This window comes from Symphalangus syndactylus, chromosome 19 (assembly GCF_028878055.3).
Source record: "Symphalangus syndactylus isolate Jambi chromosome 19, NHGRI_mSymSyn1-v2.1_pri, whole genome shotgun sequence".
NCBI classification, from domain to species: Eukaryota; Metazoa; Chordata; class Mammalia; order Primates; family Hylobatidae; genus Symphalangus; species Symphalangus syndactylus.
Window position 1 is genome coordinate 45,871,384 of NC_072434.2, and position 22,474 is coordinate 45,893,857.

General features: G+C 37.8%; 1 protein-coding gene across 11 annotated transcripts in view; it reads right to left on the reverse strand.

Moving 5' to 3' along the window:
• SGIP1 (SH3GL interacting endocytic adaptor 1) overlaps positions 1-22,474 on the reverse strand; it is a 219,164-nt gene that overhangs the window by 14,736 nt on the left and 181,954 nt on the right. For all 11 annotated transcript variants that reach the window (XM_055233548.2, XM_055233552.2, XM_063613306.1 and 8 more), the window contains 3 exons: positions 16,554-16,665; positions 5,987-6,142; positions 1,509-1,641 (listed from right to left, as the gene is read on the reverse strand). In XM_055233548.2, coding sequence (XP_055089523.1) covers positions 1,509-1,641; positions 5,987-6,142; positions 16,554-16,665 — 401 coding nt within the window. The remainder of the gene's footprint in view (positions 1-1,508; positions 1,642-5,986; positions 6,143-16,553; positions 16,666-22,474) is intronic.

Below are 22,474 nucleotides of genomic sequence, written 5' to 3' on the forward strand. Positions count from 1 at the left end.
ATCGAAAATACAGAAATTAGGATGATAGTGCGTGCCTGTAATCCCAGCTACTTGGGAGGCTGAGGCAGGAGAATCGCTTGAACCCAGGAGGTGGATGTTGCTATAAGCCGAGATCGTGCCACTGCACTCCTGCTTTGGCAACAGAGCGAGACTTCATTTCAAAAAACTAAATAAAATAAAATAAACATAAAAATAAAAGTTGATCTTATAGAATTAGAGAGTAGAATGGTGGTTACCAGAGGCTGAGGTAGTAGTGGTGGTGGTGGTGGTGGTGGTGGGGTGGGTGGGGTTTGTTTAGAGAGATACTGGTCAAAGAACACAAAATTTCAGTTAGATGAGAGGAATAAATTCAAGAGATTGATTGCATAATGTGGTGACTATAGGTAATAACCATATCTGTATTCCCGAAAAACGCTAAAGTGAATGGAAAGTGTTCTCATCACAAAAATAACGATGTGAGGTAATGCATATGTTAGTTTAGTTTAGCCATTCCACAACGTACATATATTCAAAATATCACGTTGTACCTAATACAGACATACAGTTGTACCTGTCAATTTAAAAAATAAAAAAGTTAAAAAAAATCTAGGCAGTCAGCTGGTGTGGTGGCTCATGCCTGTAATCCCAGCACTTTGGGAGGCTGATGCGGGCAGATCACCTGAGGTCAGGAGTTCCAGACCAGCATAGCCAACGGGGTGAAACCCCGTCTCTCCTAAAAATACAAAAAATTAGCAGGGCGTGGTGGTGCACGCCTGTAATCCTCGCTACTCAGGAGGCTGAGGCAGGAGAATCGCTTGAACACGGGAGGTGGACGTTGCAGTGAGCTGAGATTGTGCTACTGCACTCCAGCCTGGGTGACAGGGTGATATTCCGTCTCAAAAAAAAAAAAAAAAAATCTAGGCCGTCAAGTGGCTGGGAATCAATGAGAGACTCAGGCACTATCAGCATCCTAGTATGAATTAGGCTTATTTATCATATCAATAATAATTTGAGGTAAGGGCAATTCTAGATACAAAAAGAAAGTTCTCATATATTGTATGCATCAAACATTCCTTTATTATTGAACTATTTCTTAATGTTAGATTTTATTAGAATTCTTTCATAGGACTATCTTACTAGAAAAACAAAAGCAGATTGTGTACATTGAATCATTTAAAATAAGAGGTTTTAGTATAGTAATGTTCTTAACAAAATTATAATCATCTTGTTTATCAATATAAACTTATAATCTTAATTAGTATAATGTTCTGCAACTTCATTTTTTGTGGCACATTTCTCTAATTTTGTGATAAAATATTTTACTTGTAAGCTTAAACTAATAAGAATATGTATGAATATTTTTGTCAGTAGTCCCCAAGTTGTCTTAAAGTTTCCACTTAAAAAAATGAGTTATAGCTTTTAAATAATGTTAAAAGAAGTGTTACTTTAGTTACTTTTATTCAATGGTAGGTACTTTAGAAAACAAATATGTCATGTGAAAGAGATACTGATCATGTAAATAGGCTTACCTGATATTTGAGCATGTCAACATTATAATATGTAGCCTGGGGTTTTTGTTCAGACACTTTCTTTAGGTGAGTCATCAAATTTGGCATGTTTACCCAGAATTCCTTGGTATTGGCATCATTTTGTGTATTATCACTGTTCATTTGGGAAGAAAAATGATTCAGTAGCATCTTAAAACAAATATAAACCCTACAAGAAGCATCTTACCAAATTGTCCTCTGATATGTAGAGCCATCTTTTGACAATTTGTAGAGATTATTTTGAATCTATTAACAGTAGTGTGGTTTTCATACAAATACAGTTCTGAATGCTATTGTGTTGGTAGATTAATATCCACGGGGAGGAGCTACTGTGTTGCTATCAGTCTCAGTGAGTGCTCAGTAATATTTACTGATTGTGATGATAATTGGGAGCTTTAAAGAGTGAATTATTTATTAACTCAAACTTAATAGCACTTTCTACAGCACCAGCTTTGTCTAAATTAGTCAGTTAATGCAATTAAGGAACTGAATACACTTATTGACTTTTGAATTACTTTGACCAGTAGTTTCTCAGAAATTATCCAGTGAAATATTTGGCCAAATGTAAACCTGGCCTTTATCACCAACTAAGCAGAAAAGAGTGATACTAAAATTACCATGCTGCCTTTTCAGCATTCATAATATTTCATCCATGAGCATTTAAATCATCAGAGATTTCACTTCACTTATAAGATGATCCTGGAGTTGAAATGATAATCATGGTAGTTATAATACAGAAGAAGAGTAGAGTCTTAATAAGCTAAGAAGTTTTATACCCCTTTGAGAGTCTTAGCTTTGCTCAGAGGCCTGTATACAGACCACTTACCCAATCTATCTTGCAAATGCTCATCTCAATGGTAAAAAGAATCAGGCAAGAGTGTACAAACATATAACTCATCTCCCATACAATGAGGAAGCTGAGGCCACAAGTGATTCAGTTACTTGTCACACATATTTGCTGACACTTCACTTTCAGAATATCCTATATAGTGCAATAACAGTAGTAATAATTTCTTAACCACCTATTATATGCTAGGCATTATAAACTATTTCATTAGAATCTACCCTGCAAAGGAAGAATTATTGTCTTTGTTTTTAAAGATGAGCAAACTTGTTATAAAAAGAGAAAATTAGGGGTTGAGAAGAGAGAAGGCTGATACAGTGAAAAAGTGAAAAGACAAGTCAAAAGTAAGTTGCTATGATTCAGCCTCCAGAAGTCTCATAAATCAAGAAAGCTAAGTAAAAAACACCAGGGCCTTAAAACAGTCACTGATCTGTTAGGAAAGAGTGGCCAAGTCTCAGTGTGACCAGTGTGGTTTTGCTGTCCCTGGATATAAGGTTATTGAGGATGAGGCAAAGCTCTTTGGCCCTGGAAATGGAGGAAGGGGGTGGAAAATACACCTGGTTCTTAAGACTTTGCCCCTTTTCAGTTGAGCTAGGGATGCTGATAAGGGCTATCTGAGTTTTTTTAAATTGAAAAGCATCTAAGTTACCCAAGCTCCCAGAGCTGTTGCTACATAAGCAGGCAGGAGGTAAGAGTAACAGAGGGTCTGTGAAATTAAATAATTTGCTTAAGGTCATGCAGCTAATAAGAAACACAGCCAGATTCCAGCCCATATCAGTTCTACAAATAACACTTTCCCACTATGCCAAAATGGAGATTCAGAATTAATATCTAACAACATGTCATTAATTTGTACTAAGTAGATTTGAATAATTGGGAAACCCTCAATTTTATAATGCTATTTTAAAGGAATACATTTGCTGCGATTAATAGCAAAATAAGCTGTCATAGGTCTGTGATAATTTCTTAGAGAACCTGCTTTAATAAATATTCAAGAAAGCTTTGCCAATCAAATGCTTACACAGAGATGGAATTCTTAAATGCTCAAGAAGCCTTGAGCATTCTTCAGTCTCATACTTGAGTTGACAATTGTTCCCGCATATTTTTTACAAGAAAACTTTTTTCACAAGAAAAAAGTAGATGTAAACTTCAATTTGGCCCCTGTCATAGTGATTGCAAACCAAAATGTCTCCAGGGGCCATGGTGACATATGAATCTTTCTTCAGTAATCGTTAAGGAAACAACTGGCTGATGATAGACACTAAAGCTTGGTACTGCAATCTAGAATCATGCTTGGTCAACAATGCTTTTTTAAAAAACTGGGGATGGCTGTGGTGGTCGAGGTAGTGGAGTGTCATTGCATAACAAAACTAAAGAATCTATAGATGACTAAAGGGTCACTCATCACAGCCCTGTTACAGTGATCAAGTATTTAGAGTTCATAAGACCCAAATTAATGGGATATATTTTATTTCTTTTATTTTTACTTTTGCAAATAATAATTTAAGGGTCTATATAATATTTTCTTAAGCAAAACCATTTTGAGTGATATTTGATTCTATATATAAGACCAACATGTTAATATATGTATACAACTTTTGCACATATGCCTAAGAACTTGGCAACATAACTGCCTAAAAATGCAAACAAAAGCTGTAACTATGACACCAGTCATACTTACAAACAAACTGGCAAGATATTGGCACATAATTCCTAATTTCAGATGGAGGAGCCTTGAAAAATAAACTGGCTCAACGTGCACAACCAAAACATGGAGAGAAACTGAAGCAAGAATTTGAATTAAGAGACTTTTTCCATTCTCTCACGGCTTGCACAGTCTTGTGGGGGAGATGGATGAATGAAGAAACACAAATAGATATGTCATTATTAACTGTAGTAAGTGCTACAAAGGAAAAGAACAGGGTACCTTTAGAGAGAATAACAAGGGGACAGAATTTATTAGGTTGGCACAAAAGGAATTGCGGTTTTTGTCATTTAAAAGTAATGGTAGCAACTGCAGTTACTTTAATTACTTCTGCACCAAGCTACTAGTTTGGGGCTCGTTGGTGGGGGTCTGGGGAGGAGAATGGGTTAGTCCAGGAGGCAGAGTAGAGCTGAGACTAAAGGATGAGTTGGAGTCAGGTGAAGAAGGTTGAAACAGTATTCGAGGCAGAGGAAACAAGTACTACAAAGCCCTGTTGTGGGAAAGGACTCAGCCTGTTTCTGAGATTGGCAGGTCTGGCTGGAGCTAAAAGGATTCTGAGGCAGGATGGTGGGAGATGAGAATGGACAGGCAGACAAGGGTAAACAACTCAAGGCCTCGAAGGCAATGGTAACAGGTTTAGATTCTGGGACAGGTGTAATGCAAAGCCACCAGGGAGTTGTGAAAAAAGGAGGCCTGATTTACTCATAAAAGACCACCTGGCTGTTAAAATGTATTGGAGAGGGGCAAGATTGGATTCAGGGAGAGAAGGCAATTGCAGTGCTACAGGGAAAAGACAGTGGTCACTTGGACAAGGGAGGTGGCAGTAAAGAAAAAAGTGTCCACTTCAGAGAGAGGTTTGTAGATGAACATCAGGACTTCATGACGGAGAAGCTGTCAAGAAGACTCCTTTCAGCTCATTCACTGCAAATAATTAACTTGTATAATTGATCATTTTAATAGCATGCATGCATGTGGGTTTGTGTGACTGTGCATATGCATAATAAAGACATCAAATTCAGGTTTGATAGTTAGAAAATGTGAAAAATTACATTTATATAAACATACTTGCATAAGTTTCTTTTATGTCATACATGTAAAGTTCTATCAAAACAATGATCATTACAATGAAATTGTATTAACTATTAAACCTGAATTTGATGTCTTTATTATGCATATGCGTATGCACAGTCACACCTACACACACAATTGATTTAAAAAGAAGGCCAGGCGTGGTCGCTCATGGCTGTAATCCCAGCACTTTGGGAGGCCAAGGTAGGCAGATCACTTGAGGTCAGGAGTTTGAGACCAGCCTGGCCAACATGGTGAAACCTCATCTCTACTAAAAATACAAAAATTAGCCAGGTGTGGTGGTGGGCGCCTATAATCTCAGCTACTTGGGACGCTGAGGCAGGAGAACCACTTGAACCCAGGAGGTGGAGGTTGCAGTGAGCTGAGATGGTGCCACTGCACTCCAGCCTAGGCAACAGAGCAAGACTCCATCTCAAAAATAAAATAAAATGAAATAAAATAAAAATAAAAAGATGCTTATACAATGAAAGGATTTTATTCTTGTTATTTGGCTCATTTCCCACCATTGTCATCTGTTGATAATGAGTAAAACAGACAATGAATAAACTGTTGCTGATACAGATTTTCTTACTCTGTCTCTCTAACCACTTGAGATAGTCGGCCATTAAAACACTTATAGGCATATGCAGTCACACATACACACACAATCACCCACAACAAATTTTGATAGCTGGTAAAAGTTCTGTGCTTGAATCTACAAATATATCTGAGTGGTGGTAATTTCACTATAGTGCGGCTCTCTTGCTAAGATATATCCCTCATCTAAGTACAAAGTACTAAGCCACATATGTCTCTGAAAAATTTATGCAAAATCATATTTACCAGCAGAGAAGTTGGGGGTTTGGCAGGACGTGTTCTAACCTGCTGAAATTTATCACCCGAAACGTCAGAGCAGCTGGGGATGGGTTGTTGGCAAAGTGTCTGGTGATGCCAGCAGGAAATGACAACACCATTTCTCCAGTAATCTTAACGATACATCTGGCATATCAAAACACAGAGAGGAAAGAGAGAGAAAATCCATGTCAATACACTGAATCAAAACTGCTGTGAAAAACAATTTATGAGGCAATGTTAAACAGCGGAAGAGATAAAAGGCAGGCTCTTACAATTCCATTAAAAAATACTTTAACTTCTAGTTTAGGTTCGGGGGTACATGTGCAGGTTTGTTATATAGGTAAACATGTGACTTGGGGGTTTGGTGTACAGATTATTTTGTAACCTGGGTACTAAGCATAGTATTTGACAGTTTTTTTTTTCTGAACTTTTCTCTTCTCCCATCCTCCTCCCTCAAGCAGGCCCCAGTTTCTGTTGTTCCTCTCTTTCTGTCCACATGTTCTCATTATTTAGCTCCCACTTATAAGTGAGAACATGTGGTGTTTGTTTTTCTGTTCCTGTGTTGGTTTGGGAAAGATAATGGCCTCCAGTTCCATCCATGTTCCTGCAAAGGACATGATCTCATTCCTTTTTTATGGCTGCATAGTATTCCATGGTGTATATGTAACACATTTTCTTTATCTAGTCTATCACTGATGGCCGTTTAGGTTGATTCTGTGTCTTAGCTATTGTGAATAGTACTGCAATGAACATACCAATGCATGTGTCTTGATGATAGAATGATTTATATTTCTTTGGGAATATAACCAGTAATGGGATCTCTGGGTCAAAGAGTAGTTCTGTTTTTAGCTTTTTGAGGAATCACCACACTATTTTCTACAATAGTTGAATTAATTTACACTCTCACCAGCAGTGTATCATTTCTAACTTATCTGAGAACTCAATGGTCAACACTTATTTTAAAAAGTGACTATTTTGTTTTATGTGTTTTGAAATGTAAGAAGAAAAGTACAGCTTTTCTCTTTCTGTAGAAGTCTATAGCTTCGCCTCATGAATAGAATCCTCTACTCTGATGGTTCTCCCTCACTTTGATTTCTTAATCTTTGGCAGCATATTTGAAGATAGTAAATTGTACAATGTTATCACATTATTTCCTGGACTTGTCTTACTTAGTTCTTCGAGTAATATGAGTAATGCCTTTAGCATGTTCTTTTACGTACTCATGAGGTAAAGTTTTTGCCTTGCACTTAAGTAGTTCTTCATTCCATTAATTTGTCTATTTGGTCAAAATTGTAAAATCAGTCATATAAGTTAACACAATGGGATGATAGCATGGAAGGAAAAACAATTCTTTTTTTTTTTAAAGGCTTTATGAAGATATAATTGATATATAATAAACTGAACTTATATACAGTGCAAAACTCCATGAGATTATATGATGTAAAATCATCATACAATTAAGAAAATGAACATTTCCATCATCCCTGAAAGTTTCCTTATGCTTTTTTGCAATCCCTTTTTGTAATCTCTCCCACTGCTTCCTTTCCCTGTCCCTAGGCAAGAGTTAATATGCTTCTCTATAACTTCGTGTGCAATTTCTAGAATTTTATATAACAGAATTGTAAGGCGTGTGATTTTTTTGTTTCTTTCACTCCACATAATTATTTTGAGATTTGTCCATGTAGTTGTGTGCACTAATAGTTCATTTCTTTTTGTGGCTGTGTAGTGTATTGGTATTCCACAGTTTTTAAAAATACATTCACCTACTGAAGAACATTTAGCTTCTCTCCAGTTTTTGCCTATTACAAATAAAGGTGCAATGAATACATGTGTATGGGTATTAGTATGAATATATCCTGTCATTTCTCTTGGTAAGTTCACAGGAGGAGAGTCACTAGCTCACACAATAGGTGTAGACTCTCAAAGAAACTCCCAAACTGTTTTCTAAAGTGGAAAATACAGCTGTGCATGAGGGTTTTAGTTCTTCCACGTTCTCACCAACACTTGGTAGAATCGATCATTTTAATCTTAGCCATTCTCATAGGTGAGTAGTGATATCTTCTTCTTGTTTTAATTTGCATTTCCATAATGGCTAAGGATCATAAGCATCTTTGATGTGCTTGTCATCAGTTATCTTCTTTGACAAAGTTCTGCTTAAACTGTCTGCCAAGTTTTTAAATAGAGTTGTTTGTTCTCTTATAGAATGTTAAGGTTTCTTTATACATTCTGGGCATGTCATTTATCAGATATATATAATTTGCAGCCCAGTCTGTGGCTTGTTTTGTTTTTTCTTTCTCTTAAAAGCACATTTGAAGAGCAGAAGTTTTTAATTCATCAGTTTATTCTTTTATGGGTTATGTCTAATCCAGTCATTCTTTTGGTGTCTCATTTAAGAAATCTTTGCCAAACCCAAGGTCACAAAAGTTTCATTTGTATTTTCTTTTTCCTTTTTGAGACAGAGTCTTTCTCTGTCACCCAGACTGGAGTGCAGTGGTGTGAGCACATCTCACTGTAGTCTCAAACTCCTGGCCTCAAGCAGTCTTCCTGCCTTGGCCTCCCAAAGTGCTGGAATTACAGGCATGAGCCACTGCAATTGGCTCACTTATATTTTCTTCTAGAAGTTTAAAAAAAACTTTGAGTTTACATTTAGCTTCATTACCCATTTTCACCTATTTTAGTCTTACAATGTATATAGTGTCACGTATGGATCTCAGTTCATTTTGTGTGTGTGTGGATATGAATATCCAGTTGTTTCAGCATCATTTTTTTGAGAAGACTGTCTTTCTCCACCAAATTACCTTGAAAATTTTGCTGAAATCTAATTGTCCTCATCTGTGTGAGTCTATTTCTGGATTCACGATTCATTCTGTTCTATAGATTTATTTGGTCTATTTTTTAAGCCAATATTGCACTGTCTTGATTACAGTAGCTTTATGATAGTTCTGAAATCAAGTAATGTTAGTCCTCTAACTTTGTTCCTTTTCATAGTTGTTTTGGCTATTGTAGGCCTTTTGAATTTCCACATGAGGTTTATGATCATCGTGTCAATGTCTATATAAAATCAATTCATTGCCTCTCCGTTCCAATTCACCCTTTACTAACTGCTCTGAGAAAATTAATGGATCTTTATTGTATTTTTCTCTTTGCCTGCAGGAACCATGCTTAGTTTTGGCAGTAGAGGGCGCTAGAAAGACATTGCAGGAGAAAGGGGTTTTCTTTCTCCCTTCCAGCCTGCTTGCAAATGCAGGCTCTTGCAATGCACAAGGCTTATGTAGTGCTAGGCTGTTGCAGTTACAAGAGGCTTCTGTGTGGTTCTTGCAGTGCATGTAGTGTCCCCAGAGTGTACGTTTTGCAAGTCATGTAGCTCTGCCAGTGCCTGGTAGCACAGACAGCTTTCCTGTCATCTGATTCATGTAGTACAGCTGGCTGGGCTGCCACAATGCCCAGATCTTGCAATGCAGATGGATTCTTTTCCAGCCTCCTGCCATGTTCACACCTTCTCCACTGCCATCTTCTGTGGTGCATGGTGGCGGCAGCACCCATCGACCTTAGCTTCCCCTGGCACTTCCCTCGGCCAGTTTTGTAGTAGAGTGCCTCAGTGAAACACCTCCTCGTGAGCAGCTGGGCTCTCCTTATGCCAGGCCTGAAAACTCTCAAGCAGGTAAGCTGGAGCAATCATAGGGCACACCTCCCCTTTTAGGGATCACTGCCTTCGCCTGAGGTCCGGTGTCTTGCAAGTCATTGTTTTCTATATTTTGCTCATTTTTAAGCTGTTTGAGGTAGAAGGGTAAATTGGTCTGTTACTCTACCTTGGCTAAAGCAAAATTTCACAAGGCTTTTATTCTTCTTTGGGACACAGCAAATGCTTAAAGTGAGTGAGCTTCTTTATGATTTCCTCCAATGTCTCCACATTGACTGACTCCTGTAGTACTTCACCTCTAAGTTCAGGTATGTACTTTCTGGGGAAATTGATGTTAATACATGAAAACTTTGCTCACGTTGGAGCATGAGGACTCCACGTTGTCCTATAGTCACCTTGTATATTGTGTAACTCTAATGGATGAAACGCACATGGTTCAGGTGGGGTGCTCTCTGGCATACATTCAAAATAGCTTAAATGAGGAACTGCTATAACCTTGTAGGTATAAGGCTGGGTTTGGGGCAGAGACGGGGAGCAGATGAGCTTCTTAATGATGCCATGTGAGCCTCCCTCACTCAGGTGTTAAATCCATAACTTTGTAGTGCTCTGAATGGGATTTTTGGTTTCTGGAAGTTTGCATCTCCATCTCTCCTGGAGAACACTGCTGACCTCCCAGTTCGGGAGCAAACTGCTGTCTTCCTTCTCTACCTTTTAGATCCATTAACCCTGTTTGTATACTGGGCCGAATTGGTTCTGAGCCTTGACTTCCCCTCAAGCTGAGTCTACTCTTGATATTTGTCCATATGTGGACATGTAGAATATTGTTTGGCAGCTATTAGAAAACAATTAGAGCACTTATAAAATTAGATTTCAGCAGCTACCATCACTCAGAATATTGTTATTAGCAGTGGTGGCTCAACTGTTCTTTAACTGGTAAGGAATTTTCTCAGTTTTCTTGCCAGGTTGCTCAAAATGAGATCTAAATGGTGTCTTGGTAGGAGATAAAGTTTCTGTTTTGAAAGCAAGTCAGACAGGGGAGGAGGTGGCATTTAGAAACTCAACAGGCATCTGTCTATTCATTCCTAACTATGCAAGTTGTTCCTGTTATTTTTTCTAGTGGGGTGATAATTTAAAAATGAGCAAAATAGTCTCTGCTTTCAAAGGGCTTACAGTGTTGGGTAGAAGGTGGGAGAAGTAGTCCACGTAGCCCTGTGTAAGAAGCACTGAGGCCTCAATTACATTTCCGCATCACGATTGTCAGAGCCAGAACTTTTGTTGACTTGTTAATCCATCCAGTGTTTAAATTGGCCTGAAATTTTCTATATAAAAATTTAATATTTTCTATACTCACTACAGAATTTTATTTTTAACTTAAGAATTGTTCCTACCAGTATGGAAGGTGGCTACATTTCATGTGAGTTTGAATTGTGGAAATAATGTGAGATGGAAATACGAATAGATGCTTACTTCATGGATAAAATAAGAAATCATGTGAATCCTCACAAATGAAACGTTTGTCAAAAAATGGCAAAACTTCAAAGTCAACCAGCCAAGTGAATTATACACTGGATTTTCCCTAGTGCCGTGGGCAGCATCCATTAGCTGGTCACGGAAACACTGGCCAGTTTTGTTTAGGGAATGTGTGAGGTCATCAGAGATGCATCCCTCTCATAAAATATGATTTATATGTACTGCTAACTAAACCCCCAGATCTGTTTCTCAGTGTACATCTGTGTAGATGTAGCTTCTATTCTTTTTTTTTTTTTTTGAGACGGAGTCTTGCTTCTGTCTCCCAGGCTGGAGTGCAGTGGCGCGATCTCAGCTCACTGCAGGCTCCGACCCCCGGGTTCACGCCATTCTCCTGCCTCAGCCTCCCGCGTAGCTGGGACTACAAGTGCCCGCCACCTCGCCCAGCTAATTTTTTGTATTTTTAGTAGAGACGGGGTTTCACTGTGTTAACCAGGATGGTTTCGATCTCCTGACCTCGTGATCCGCCCGCCTCGGCCTCCCAAAGTGCTGGGATTACAGGCGTGAGCCACCGCGCCTGGCTGCTTCTATTCTTTTCTTTACAATTCCCTTTCTTTGGCTTATGTACTGCTTTTCATATTACAAGACTAAGTCCAAAGAAGGCCTTTCTGAAACATTTCTTTTCTTTTCTTTTTTTTTTTTTTTTGAGATGGAGTCTCGCTCTGTCGCCCAGGCTGGAGTGCAGTGGCGCAATCTCGGCTCACTGCAAGCTCCGCCTCCCGGGTTCACGCCATTCTCCTGCCTCAGCCTCTCCGAGTAGCTGGGACTACAGGCGCCCGCCACCACGCCCGGCTAATTTTTTTGTATTTTTAGTAGAGACGGGGTTTCACCGTGGTCTCGATCTCCTGACCTCGTGATCCGCCCGCCTCGGCCTCCCAAAGTGCTGGGATTACAAGCGTGAGCCACCGCGCTCGGCCCTGAAACATTTCTTAATATCCTCTCCATTTAGCCTTCCTTGGTTTCTCCTTTCTCTGGGTTCGCTTGGAGATAGGTACAGGTCTTTTTCTAGAAAATTATGTTGCAGTTTCACGCACATCTTGCCTACTGTTGTGTAGACAAGTTCTGTGTCATAGGTTCTGGGAAGGCAACGGTGCATAATGTAGAACTCAGAGTAAGAACTCATTGTTTAAAAAATAAATTCATACATTTACTTATTTATTTATAGGGTGCCTACACAATATACCAGGTACAATGTAATGTGCTGGATTTGGCAGTGCCAAATTGGACAAATTGTCCTTGTGCAAACTTCTAGTTTAAACAGGAAGACAGATACTGAATAAATAATTAAAATGTGATGATAAAGAAGGATAAGAGAGAGCTGAGAAACCTAAGCTTTTCTAGGGAATTAGAGAATTAATCTCTGACCCTTATTTTTAAGCACCAAGGTTCTTTAAATAGGAACTAATAGTGGGAGATGTGTTTCCCCAATCAGTAGCAAAGGTCAAGGAATTCGCTGCCTGTGAGCTACTGAGAAAGTCTTACATGTCAGAATACCTGTTACAGGTGCTCTGAATATTTACAGTATAACTATATTTAAATGGGTTACATATCATAGTATATAATAATTAAGACAGTAGATTTCTGTTCCCAATGGATGATCTGAGAACAAATGGCTATGATGCAGGATGACAGGAAACTATAGACAAAATCAAACCCAAATGCCTTTGCCGAATCATTTCTCTGTTTGGTACCTTGGCTGGCATTATTTCCACCTGGTGAAAGAACTTGAGTTTTTTCCTTGAAAGTGAATGATAAAGGAAGAGCAATTAAAGTGGTTGCTGAAGATGAAATTAAAGATATGAGTGTCACTTCATGATTCAAGTTTCTGATTTCAAAATTTTAATGAAATATATTGCATCTCCCATCTATCAGCATATATAGGATATCCTACAACTATTATGGCAATAAAATTAAAAACAGATTCCATATACATCCACAAGTCAAAGACTCAGTTAATTTAGAAGGGTATAGGAAAAACACTAATATTAATTTGGCTCAAGTGCCATGTCATTGGAATGCCAAGGCCACAGACAGTGGACTTACAGGTGTAGACCACCCTACACGCCTGTCATAGTGTATTGGGAAACTGAACCAGGATGAAAACCCTGGCTTATATTGTGACAGGCCGATGGGATAGGCTGCTATACCACTTATTGGAATTAAAAAATACGTTAATAAGGGCTTCTTGACTCCCATTGCACCATATTTACACCTGTTCTCTGGTGTACTTGGTATTATATTTATGCACAAGTCCTATTTTCCATATGAACTGTCTTTATCACCAATATATCTCCTGTCTAGCACAATGGCAGGTACATAGTAGCCATTTTGTAAATGTTAGGTGAGTAATTCAATTCAACTTGTTCAGCAAATATGCCTTGTCCTGTATAGCTGAGGACACAACAGTGAACCAAACAGGCAAAATCTGGCTCTCATGGTATTTACATTCTAGTGGGGAGAAGACAAACAATGGGCAACAACAACAAAAAAGATGTTAGAGAGAAGGGCTATGGAGACAGAGAACACGAGGTAAAGAGGAAGAAAATGTTGACGGGGTGGGGAGTGGTGTTATTTTCTATAGGATGGACAAGGAAGGTCTCTTTGATAAATTTACTGAAGAATCATGAAGGGAATGAGGGGACAAGTCACTCAGAACCTAGGAGAAGATTTCACAAAGTCAGAAAGTGAAGCAAATGAAAGTCCCTGAGGTCCGGATGGGTTGGGGTGATGGAAGAGAGACGCCATGAGGCCATGTGGCTCCAGTAGAGTGAATATGGAGGTGAGGGTTGGAGGCACGGTCAGGGATAAGGAAAGGAGTGATGGAGATGGGATCAGAGAAATGGCCACCGGGGTGAGGCTGGGGGAGTCTCGAAGGGCAGATGATGGAGGGTCTTGTAAGATTACTATGAAGCATTTTGTTTTTACTTTGAACAAGATGAGAGGATTTTGAGCAGAAGAGTGACATGATATGTTGAGACTTTGTAGGGGTGCAAAAGTGGAAGAAGGGAGACCAATTAGGTCTCTCTGAATAAATTAGTGGATGAATGAATGAAAGCCAATTAGGAAGCAGACAAAGATGAATTCATTCTTGTGTGATCCCCAGTGGTTTTCACTCAGATATATATATTCCCTCCTGACTACTCTGATTTTTCAAAAGGGCAATTCTGGCCAGGCACAGTGGCTCACACCTGTAATCCTAGCTCTTTGGGAGGCCAAGGTGGGCAGATTGTTTGAGCCCAGGAGTTCAAGACCAGCCTGGGCAATATGACAAAACCCCGTCTCTACAAAAAATACAAAAATTAGCCGGGCGTGGTGGCTGAAGTGCGAGAATTGCCTGAGACTGGCGGGTTGAGGCTGCAGTGAGCTGTGATTGTGCCATTGTGCTTCAGCCTGGGCAACAAAGTGAGATCCCATCTCAAAAAATAAAATAAAAACATAGAAGGATGTTTGTCTGCTTTTTGCAATTCAGGCCAACCTGATTTTCTAAGGTATAGGTCAGTAGTCAGTGACAAATATTTCTTAGAACTGGAATAACAGAAAATTATGCAAATTCTTTGTCCAAAGAAGATTCTACAGAGCAAATATATATGAATAAAGCATATCTACGGCTAACGCTCATGGCGTCTACTTGCCTTAACAGTTCAGATGTATGTGTATAGGAGGTAGCTTGTGATTTCTATTGATATGGGGATGTGGCAAATGGCCTTTCTGCTTTGAAGAGGAAAGAGAAAAGACGTGGAAAATCCAGAGTCCACAGTGCTTGTTTGTCTATAATATTCTGGGCATAGAATGCAACCTAGATGTTGTTTAAAGAGACATGAAGTTGATGGATCCTAGTGGCTGGCTAGTACACTGAAAGGTGGAGTTACTAATTATATTAGTTTTCCAGTATAATATTGTTAGATTTCGAGTTTTACATCTAAAACTAGTGTTTCTGAAGTGTCAAGAGGATTCATGATTAGTTACACCAATTTCCACTTAAAATATATATGGAGATCCAAGTTCTAATTATATTTAATTATCACTGTTTCAAAAAATTTTTATAATATAGTCTAGTGTTCTACATACACATTGACATTTTCTTCTCCGGTTTTAAAAATTATATTTATTTTTCTGAAACAGGGTCTTGCTCTGTCACCCAAGCTGGAGTGCAGTGGTGTGATAATCATGGCTCATTGCTGCCTCTGCCTCCCAGGCTCAAGCGACCCTCCCACCTCAACTTCCTAAGTAGCTGGGACTGCAGGTGTGCACCACCACACTCAGCCAGTTTTTGTATTTTTTGCAGAGGCAGGCTCTTCCTATGTTGCCAGGGGTGATCTCGAACTCCTGGCCTCAGCAATCCTCCTGCCTTGGCCTCCCAAAGTGCTGGAATTACAGGTGTGAGCCACCATGCCTGGTCTCCAGTTCTTATTGTCATAAATATTAAGTTTTTCCAAGCCCTAGTCTTTGTAAGTAAGAAAATTAAGAGCAATTGTTTCCTCACTGAGGTTTTCCCTTTATTGATCAAATTCAGGCCTGGAATTATATTAATGACACTATTGAAAATAAGTCTGACTTAGTTGTTTAGTTTTTGGTGTAGATCACTAGTCACTTTTAATCTTTTTTTGGATTACAAATCTCTTGGTTAAGTGATAAATGTTATTATAGACTCTTTTTATAGAGTAATGCACACATGCACACACATAAAATACACAATATAATTTCAGGGAAACCACTGATTTTCTGAATCCTATCCATGGAATTCCTTAGCAAGAGGTCAAATATTTAATTATATCACATATACATTCAGACCAAGTCCATTGTCAGTATGTACATGTATAAGTGAAATCAGGCTCATGTAAATAGAAAGTGGTGAATTTTCCCTAGAATTTTTACTTTGCTCTGATTATAATTTTTTCTTTCTCTTTCATTTTTGGCCAGTTTTTCCTTACTTAGTAGGGGTCACAGAAAATTTGTTCCCTTGCTACTTTGTGTGTTTTGAGGTGTTTTTTCTTTCATGTTCTCATTCCAGTGAACCATTGTTTTAATTTATATGTGGGTGATTCCTGTCCAGGAAAGATTAAGACAATAAAAGACATGATCTGCACATTTACTTTTGTGAGACAATAAACTTCCTCATTGTTGACAGACTGGGTGAGAGTTTTCTGTTACTTGCAACCAAAGCGGAATCAAAGATTTCTAGAGTGAATTCTCTTGATACATTTTTTAAAAGCACGAAATCAATATTCCTAATGACATTTTCACCTCTATTCTAGCTGTGCCATCTACTATTGCTAACAGAATTATTTTTTGCTTTTTCAAATAAAGAATGAAAAGGTTGTATTTAGGCTGTTCCACACTCAATGGGACAGAACTCAGAAAATACAATGGACCAAGTATCAGGCTTACTTGCTTGGGTCTGCTCCTTTGAAGTAGGCATTGACTGTTTCTGTAAATGCTGCTGCAACAGGGAGAGTGTCCTGAGCTCCCATGGTTAGGGGGCTGGGTCCCCTGGAAGAACCTGCATGAAATGAAAAATTTTCATTTATTATGAAAATAGGAGACACTTTAGTATATGTGAAATTAAAAGCCCATTAAAGGATTAAGGAATAAAATCTACCCCTTAATGTAAAAAAAATGTGCTGAGAACCATAACTCTGTATATTCAACACAGAGCTCAAGTATTTAAAAGGAAATATTTGGCTGGTTTAGAGACAAACACACTTGAAATTAATTCAATTATGTATTTTGCTACAGAGAAGAAAATCCAAGCAGAACAAAGTCACAGGGGTTTTCAAATGTTTTGCATAAAACACAAGGCAGTATTTGCATGACAGTTTGTACAGCAGGTGGTTAATAAAGACAATTATTAGTTTCCTATTTGAGCATTCAGTCCAATCAATTGCCCATACTCAAAACTTTTTTTCATTTCTTCGTTTTGAATAGCAGCCAAGTGGTATCACATTACCCATTTTTTTTTCTGGATTATTTCCATTTCAAAAAGCCCAGTTACTCTCAGATCAAGTAAGCTCAAGTTTACATGTCCAAAAACATGCACAACCAAACTATACACATTGACTTAGCACAACACATAAATGTACTAATTCACACTATTAAAAATAACAGCAGCTCACACTATTAAAAATAACAGCAGCTATATACAGGTGTTCATGCAGGCATGGGCAAGGCATGTCTGTATGAACATGGGTGCCTTACATGAATAATCTCATTCAAATTCCACATCAACCCAGTGGGATAGGTATGATTATTCCCATTTTATAGAAGAGGAAACAGAAGCTCCATGTAAGTGACTTGTCCAAGATAATATAGTTAGTTAAATGGCAAAACAAAAATTCAAACCTAGATTTATCTCCTTATATAACTCATGTTTTTCTCACTATACCATGCAGTGTTCTAAATGAAACAGTTTCCTGTATCATTTTGCTGTAACCTGTAGCTTCTGAAAAGTATCAACGTTTAAGATTTTTTTTGTTATTGATCTCTAGGCATGGTATTGAACAGTAAAGTTTTGGTAATTATTACATAAAGTATTTAATTATGTCACATACTCACTGCTTCCCCTTCCTGCCAAACAAAATGCGTTTACTCTACCCCACTCCCTGCATAGACTACATACTTTAGTGTTAGGCTTGTTTTCTTTCACCTTCAATAACTTTTGTCCTCTTCTCCAGGTCTGAAAATAATCTACCATTTGTACACCTCCCTCCTCAATAAAGCTTTCCTTGATCACTCTAGTTCATACTAGTCTCTTTTCTATCTCCTCTTGGCTTTCAGTATCTTGGACTTGGCAATTGACAATTAATTTAACAAACTGTTATCTAATATCTAATATCTACTATGTATAAGGTATTATGGTAGGTGCTGGGGATTCAAAAACACGTAGTCTTTGCCCTCAATGAGTTACCATCAGCAGCAGCATTCCCATCATCAACATCATCAACATTCACTAATCTTAATTAACTCCATTAACATTATTTGTTGCACACTTACTAAGTGTTTTATATGTATTACCTATGTAAATGTATGAAGTAAGTATTGTCTTCATTTTACAGTGTGATGGAACCAAGGCTCAAAGAGTTTATACAACTCGTTCAGTCCTGCAAGCTGGTATGCATAAAGCTTAAGGTTGGCACTGGGGTATGTATGAGTTTAGACTCTGAGGACATTATTATTTTGCCTTCTTAGTGGGCAATTATAGTACCAAGTGGGCAATTACAGTGCCACTGGGTGAGTCTGAAGTTGGAGTGTGCATGGCTAAGTCTTTGCTGCCCGTGGAGCCCTAAATTTTAAGAGGAAGGAACAATGGCATTAGCTTCTTTAATGAGACGTTGACAGTCCCTAAAACCCAGCCTGGATGATATTGGCCTTTCACTAAATACATGTTGAATTATCCACTGTTGGGTATCAGAAAAGTAAGATTTATGCACATTTATAAACAATAAAGGCACAATAAACACAGGCCATTATTTTGTAATGGTGTTGTTCAGTTTATTTCATCACTCATTAATTCAAATGTTTATTGAGCAACTACCAGTTTCTGGAGAAGAATGGCTTCTCTAACTGTTGAAGCCACAGTGGTAAGAGGGCTGGACTGTTACCACTCCATCAGGGTCATTGCCACTATGTGATTGAACCTTGGTGTTTGGTGAGGAGGATAGATAAATCTACAATCAAATACAGTGATTTGATAAATTCTTTAAAAGAAGGAGCAAAGCTCTATGAAAGCACTTAATGATGCTTGTATAGGTCAGGGAAGGTTTCATTAAGCTGATATTGGAGCTGAGGTCTGAGGATGAAGATGATCTTACAAACGGTAGAAGGAAGGAGATCCACCTTGTATGTATGTGTGGAACTGAGCAGACACATTTTAAGAAACCACAGGAAGTGTGGCATTTGTGTGTGTATGTGAGTGTGGTGGGTATCGAAGGGTGAAATGTGGAAGCAAATGAGGCTTGGGGAGTTAGCAATTAGGTCATGAAGAGTTTTATATAAATATTTAGGAAAATTTGTCTTTATAGTCATTAAAATCATAATTCATTTTTGATAATCTAATACAAATCTAAGAATACTTTTCAGAGCAAAGCACACATATATACATCATTTTTATTATTTAAAGTAGAATTATAAATTTCCTGAGGTTCTTGGGGTCCTGGAACTGGGGTTAGAACACCCTGAATGGAAGATGGGAGGCCTCTGAAGTATTTGAAAAAATGGACTTGAGTTTAGAGCATGCTAGCTATATAAATGTATGAAGTAAGTATTGTCTTCATTTTACAGTTTGATAGAACCAAGGCTCAAAGTGTGGTGCATCATTTAGTGAAGGAGACAATCATGTAGGTGAGATTTCTTAGGAAAAAAGATAAAAATGACGAGAAAAGCAGATATTAGTATATAAAGGGAATGTCATCATCATAATATTTTTCAACTCTGCAAAGCATTTAATAGTCTTCTATGATAGTCATGAATAAAATAGTAAAAGTTGTGTGGATCATAGTCTTGCCAAGTGAATTGACAATTAGATAAATCACAATATCCAATGAGCATGAATCAGTAGCTATACATCCATTGTGAAGGAACTCTCTAGTGGATTATCTCAGAGATTGGTCCCTAGTCTGGGTTCTTTCGTGGCTTGGATGAAATTGAATAAAGTGCTCAGAAATGGCACACTGTAGTGTCTAAGAGCATGGGATTTAGCATCAGACATACCTGGGATTGAGTCCTGTCTCTGACACTTGTTATCTAAATGATCTTTGGCAGGGATGATGTCATGATACCCACTTTGTAGGCCTGTTCTGAGGATAAAATGAGGCAAAGCATTTAGCACCACGCTTGAACCATAGTAAGCACTCAGTAATGATTAGCTACTTTTATGATGATCATCATGGCAGATTCATTAAAAATGCTAAAAATTTTCTTATATTTTTGAGGTACTGAACTGGAACTTATAAGAAAAATCTCAGCAGAAACAAATGTAAAATTCTTATATATCAAGGTTTAAAATCAATGAAACAATTGTGGTTTGGTGAGAACTTGCTTGGTAGAAGAATATGTGAAAAAAAAGCAACTGGAAGTTTTAGTTGATCATCAATTTTCTATTGTTGAGTTCTAAACATCTTGCCTAGCTTGGGCTATGTCAAAGGATGAGTAAGAGACACATGACTAGAAATGATGGTTGTTGTGCTTTTTGTTTGCTTGTGTGCTTTGTTTAAAAGCTCGCAGATGGCAATCAGAACACACACCCACAAGTCAAAGACCACACTCTTCAGTGTAATGATACACAAGGCCATCTGTGGCACGATCAAGACCCATTTCTCCTTACCCACCTCCCCCCACGGCCCCCAACAACAACACATCCTCTAGCTATGTTAACTTCTGGGCACTATAGTCCTTATTGTAGAACTGATCAATGATGCCGGGGAAGCAGAAACACACAAAACAACAAACATTTAAAGAACCTTCTTATCTTTAAGGGTCCAAAATTTACAACCGTAATTTCTTCACATCCCTATACATTGCAATTGATACGCCATTTTGTGTTTTACTTTTTCCCACTTACAATATTCCCTATTGCTATTTGGTCTACATATTATTTTCCACAACTATTTGTTATTCTACAAATATTATCCAAAGGTTGAACCACTTCTAGATAGCAATCTAAATCCATCTTTGTTTAGACTGGTCTTGTGTTCCTTTTTTAATTTCCTTAAGATGTAATTTATTCCTACAAAGTAGAATGACCAAATCAAAAGGCAGATCAATGTTTAATTGACAAAAATACCAGGTGTTTTGCATAAAGATTATACTCACTAAAAATGATATGAGTAATAAGTGAATGCTTTCATCCGCCCATGGCACCTCAGAGAGTTTTTCTTTAGTAGCATTATTGGAAAACAGGGCTAAAACCAGAAAAGTGTCCCAGATAATGAGAAATTCAAGCCTTATGGCCTAAGAGGACTAAGAGGGGCCTGGAAACTGTTTTCTAATAACTGAAATAATATTAACAGCGACTCTGGAGACCAGAGTTCAAGGCTATAGATCTGCAAGTTAATAGCTCTGTGGCCTTGGGGAAATCTCTTAAACTTAGGTACTAAGGTTCTCTCGATCATGAAATGAAGGCAATAGACTGCATAGTGTCTGTGTTTTAAGATTCTATGATTTTAAGTTGTCTATGGGCGTTTAGAATTTTTACAGTGAGAACAACTTTCTAACAGAAAAATAAACTGCCCTGAAAACAGCATAACTTCACTGGAGATTTGGGTGGCTCTGTCATATTTACTGAGACACTACCATGTACAAGATGGTGAGAACACAAATATGTAGTCTTTCAGGAAAAAAGACATAAACATATGGAAAACTACATAACAATAATGTATGCCAACAAGAGGTTAGGTAAGACAATAGTTCAAGTGACATCATGATGGGATTATTTCACTGAAAGATTAATTACCAAATGAGTGGTATAGCAGATGCTATTAGTTGATTTAATAAAGGAAACCTGGACTGTAGAGTCATATGGACTTGGGTGTGAATCCTGGCTCTTTGGCTTACCATCTGTATGTCGAGGGACAATGTATTTAAATCTCTCTGTAATCAGTTTCCTCATCTTAAAATGGTATAAAGATAGTATCAATGTTAAAGGCTCATGGTGAACATCGAACAGGATAACATCTGTGAAGTACTTAACATGGTATATACTTGAAAACATATGACTAATATTATTGTTTTTGTTGCTGTCATTTTTGTCAGGGTGAGCTTTACTGAGGTTGTTGAATTAGAGTTGGCTCTTTGAAGTTGAGTAGATTTTTACGCAGAAACAAAAGGAGATACAAAACAAATAGGATTCTTCACTGAGCATGGAGTTAGCCTAGAATTCTTTCAGCTTCCTTCCATCACTAAAATTCTATCATATAATCTGCACATGTGTGCCTAATTTTTCACATATCACATAGGTGGCTATTATATTGATTTCAGTGGCTTGATAATAATACTGTGTCAATAGGAGATAAAGTTGGTTGAATGCATGTTTATTTTATTCAAATTGTTATTTGAATAATCATAATTAATTTATTAAAATGTGAGTTCCTATAATAATTAGACATTGTGTTAGGTGCCAAGGCATACACAGAAATGTATGAGGCATATGCTTCCCTCTATGGAGTTTATTGTATAAAAGGAGATTATAATATTAACTACAAATGAAGTTAGGGAACAGTTTAATATTGTAATTGTTATATTATTGTTGTTAATAATAATTTACAAAGAATTCAACTGGAGGCAGTATTTATTGACATGGCTTTTATGTCTGTCCT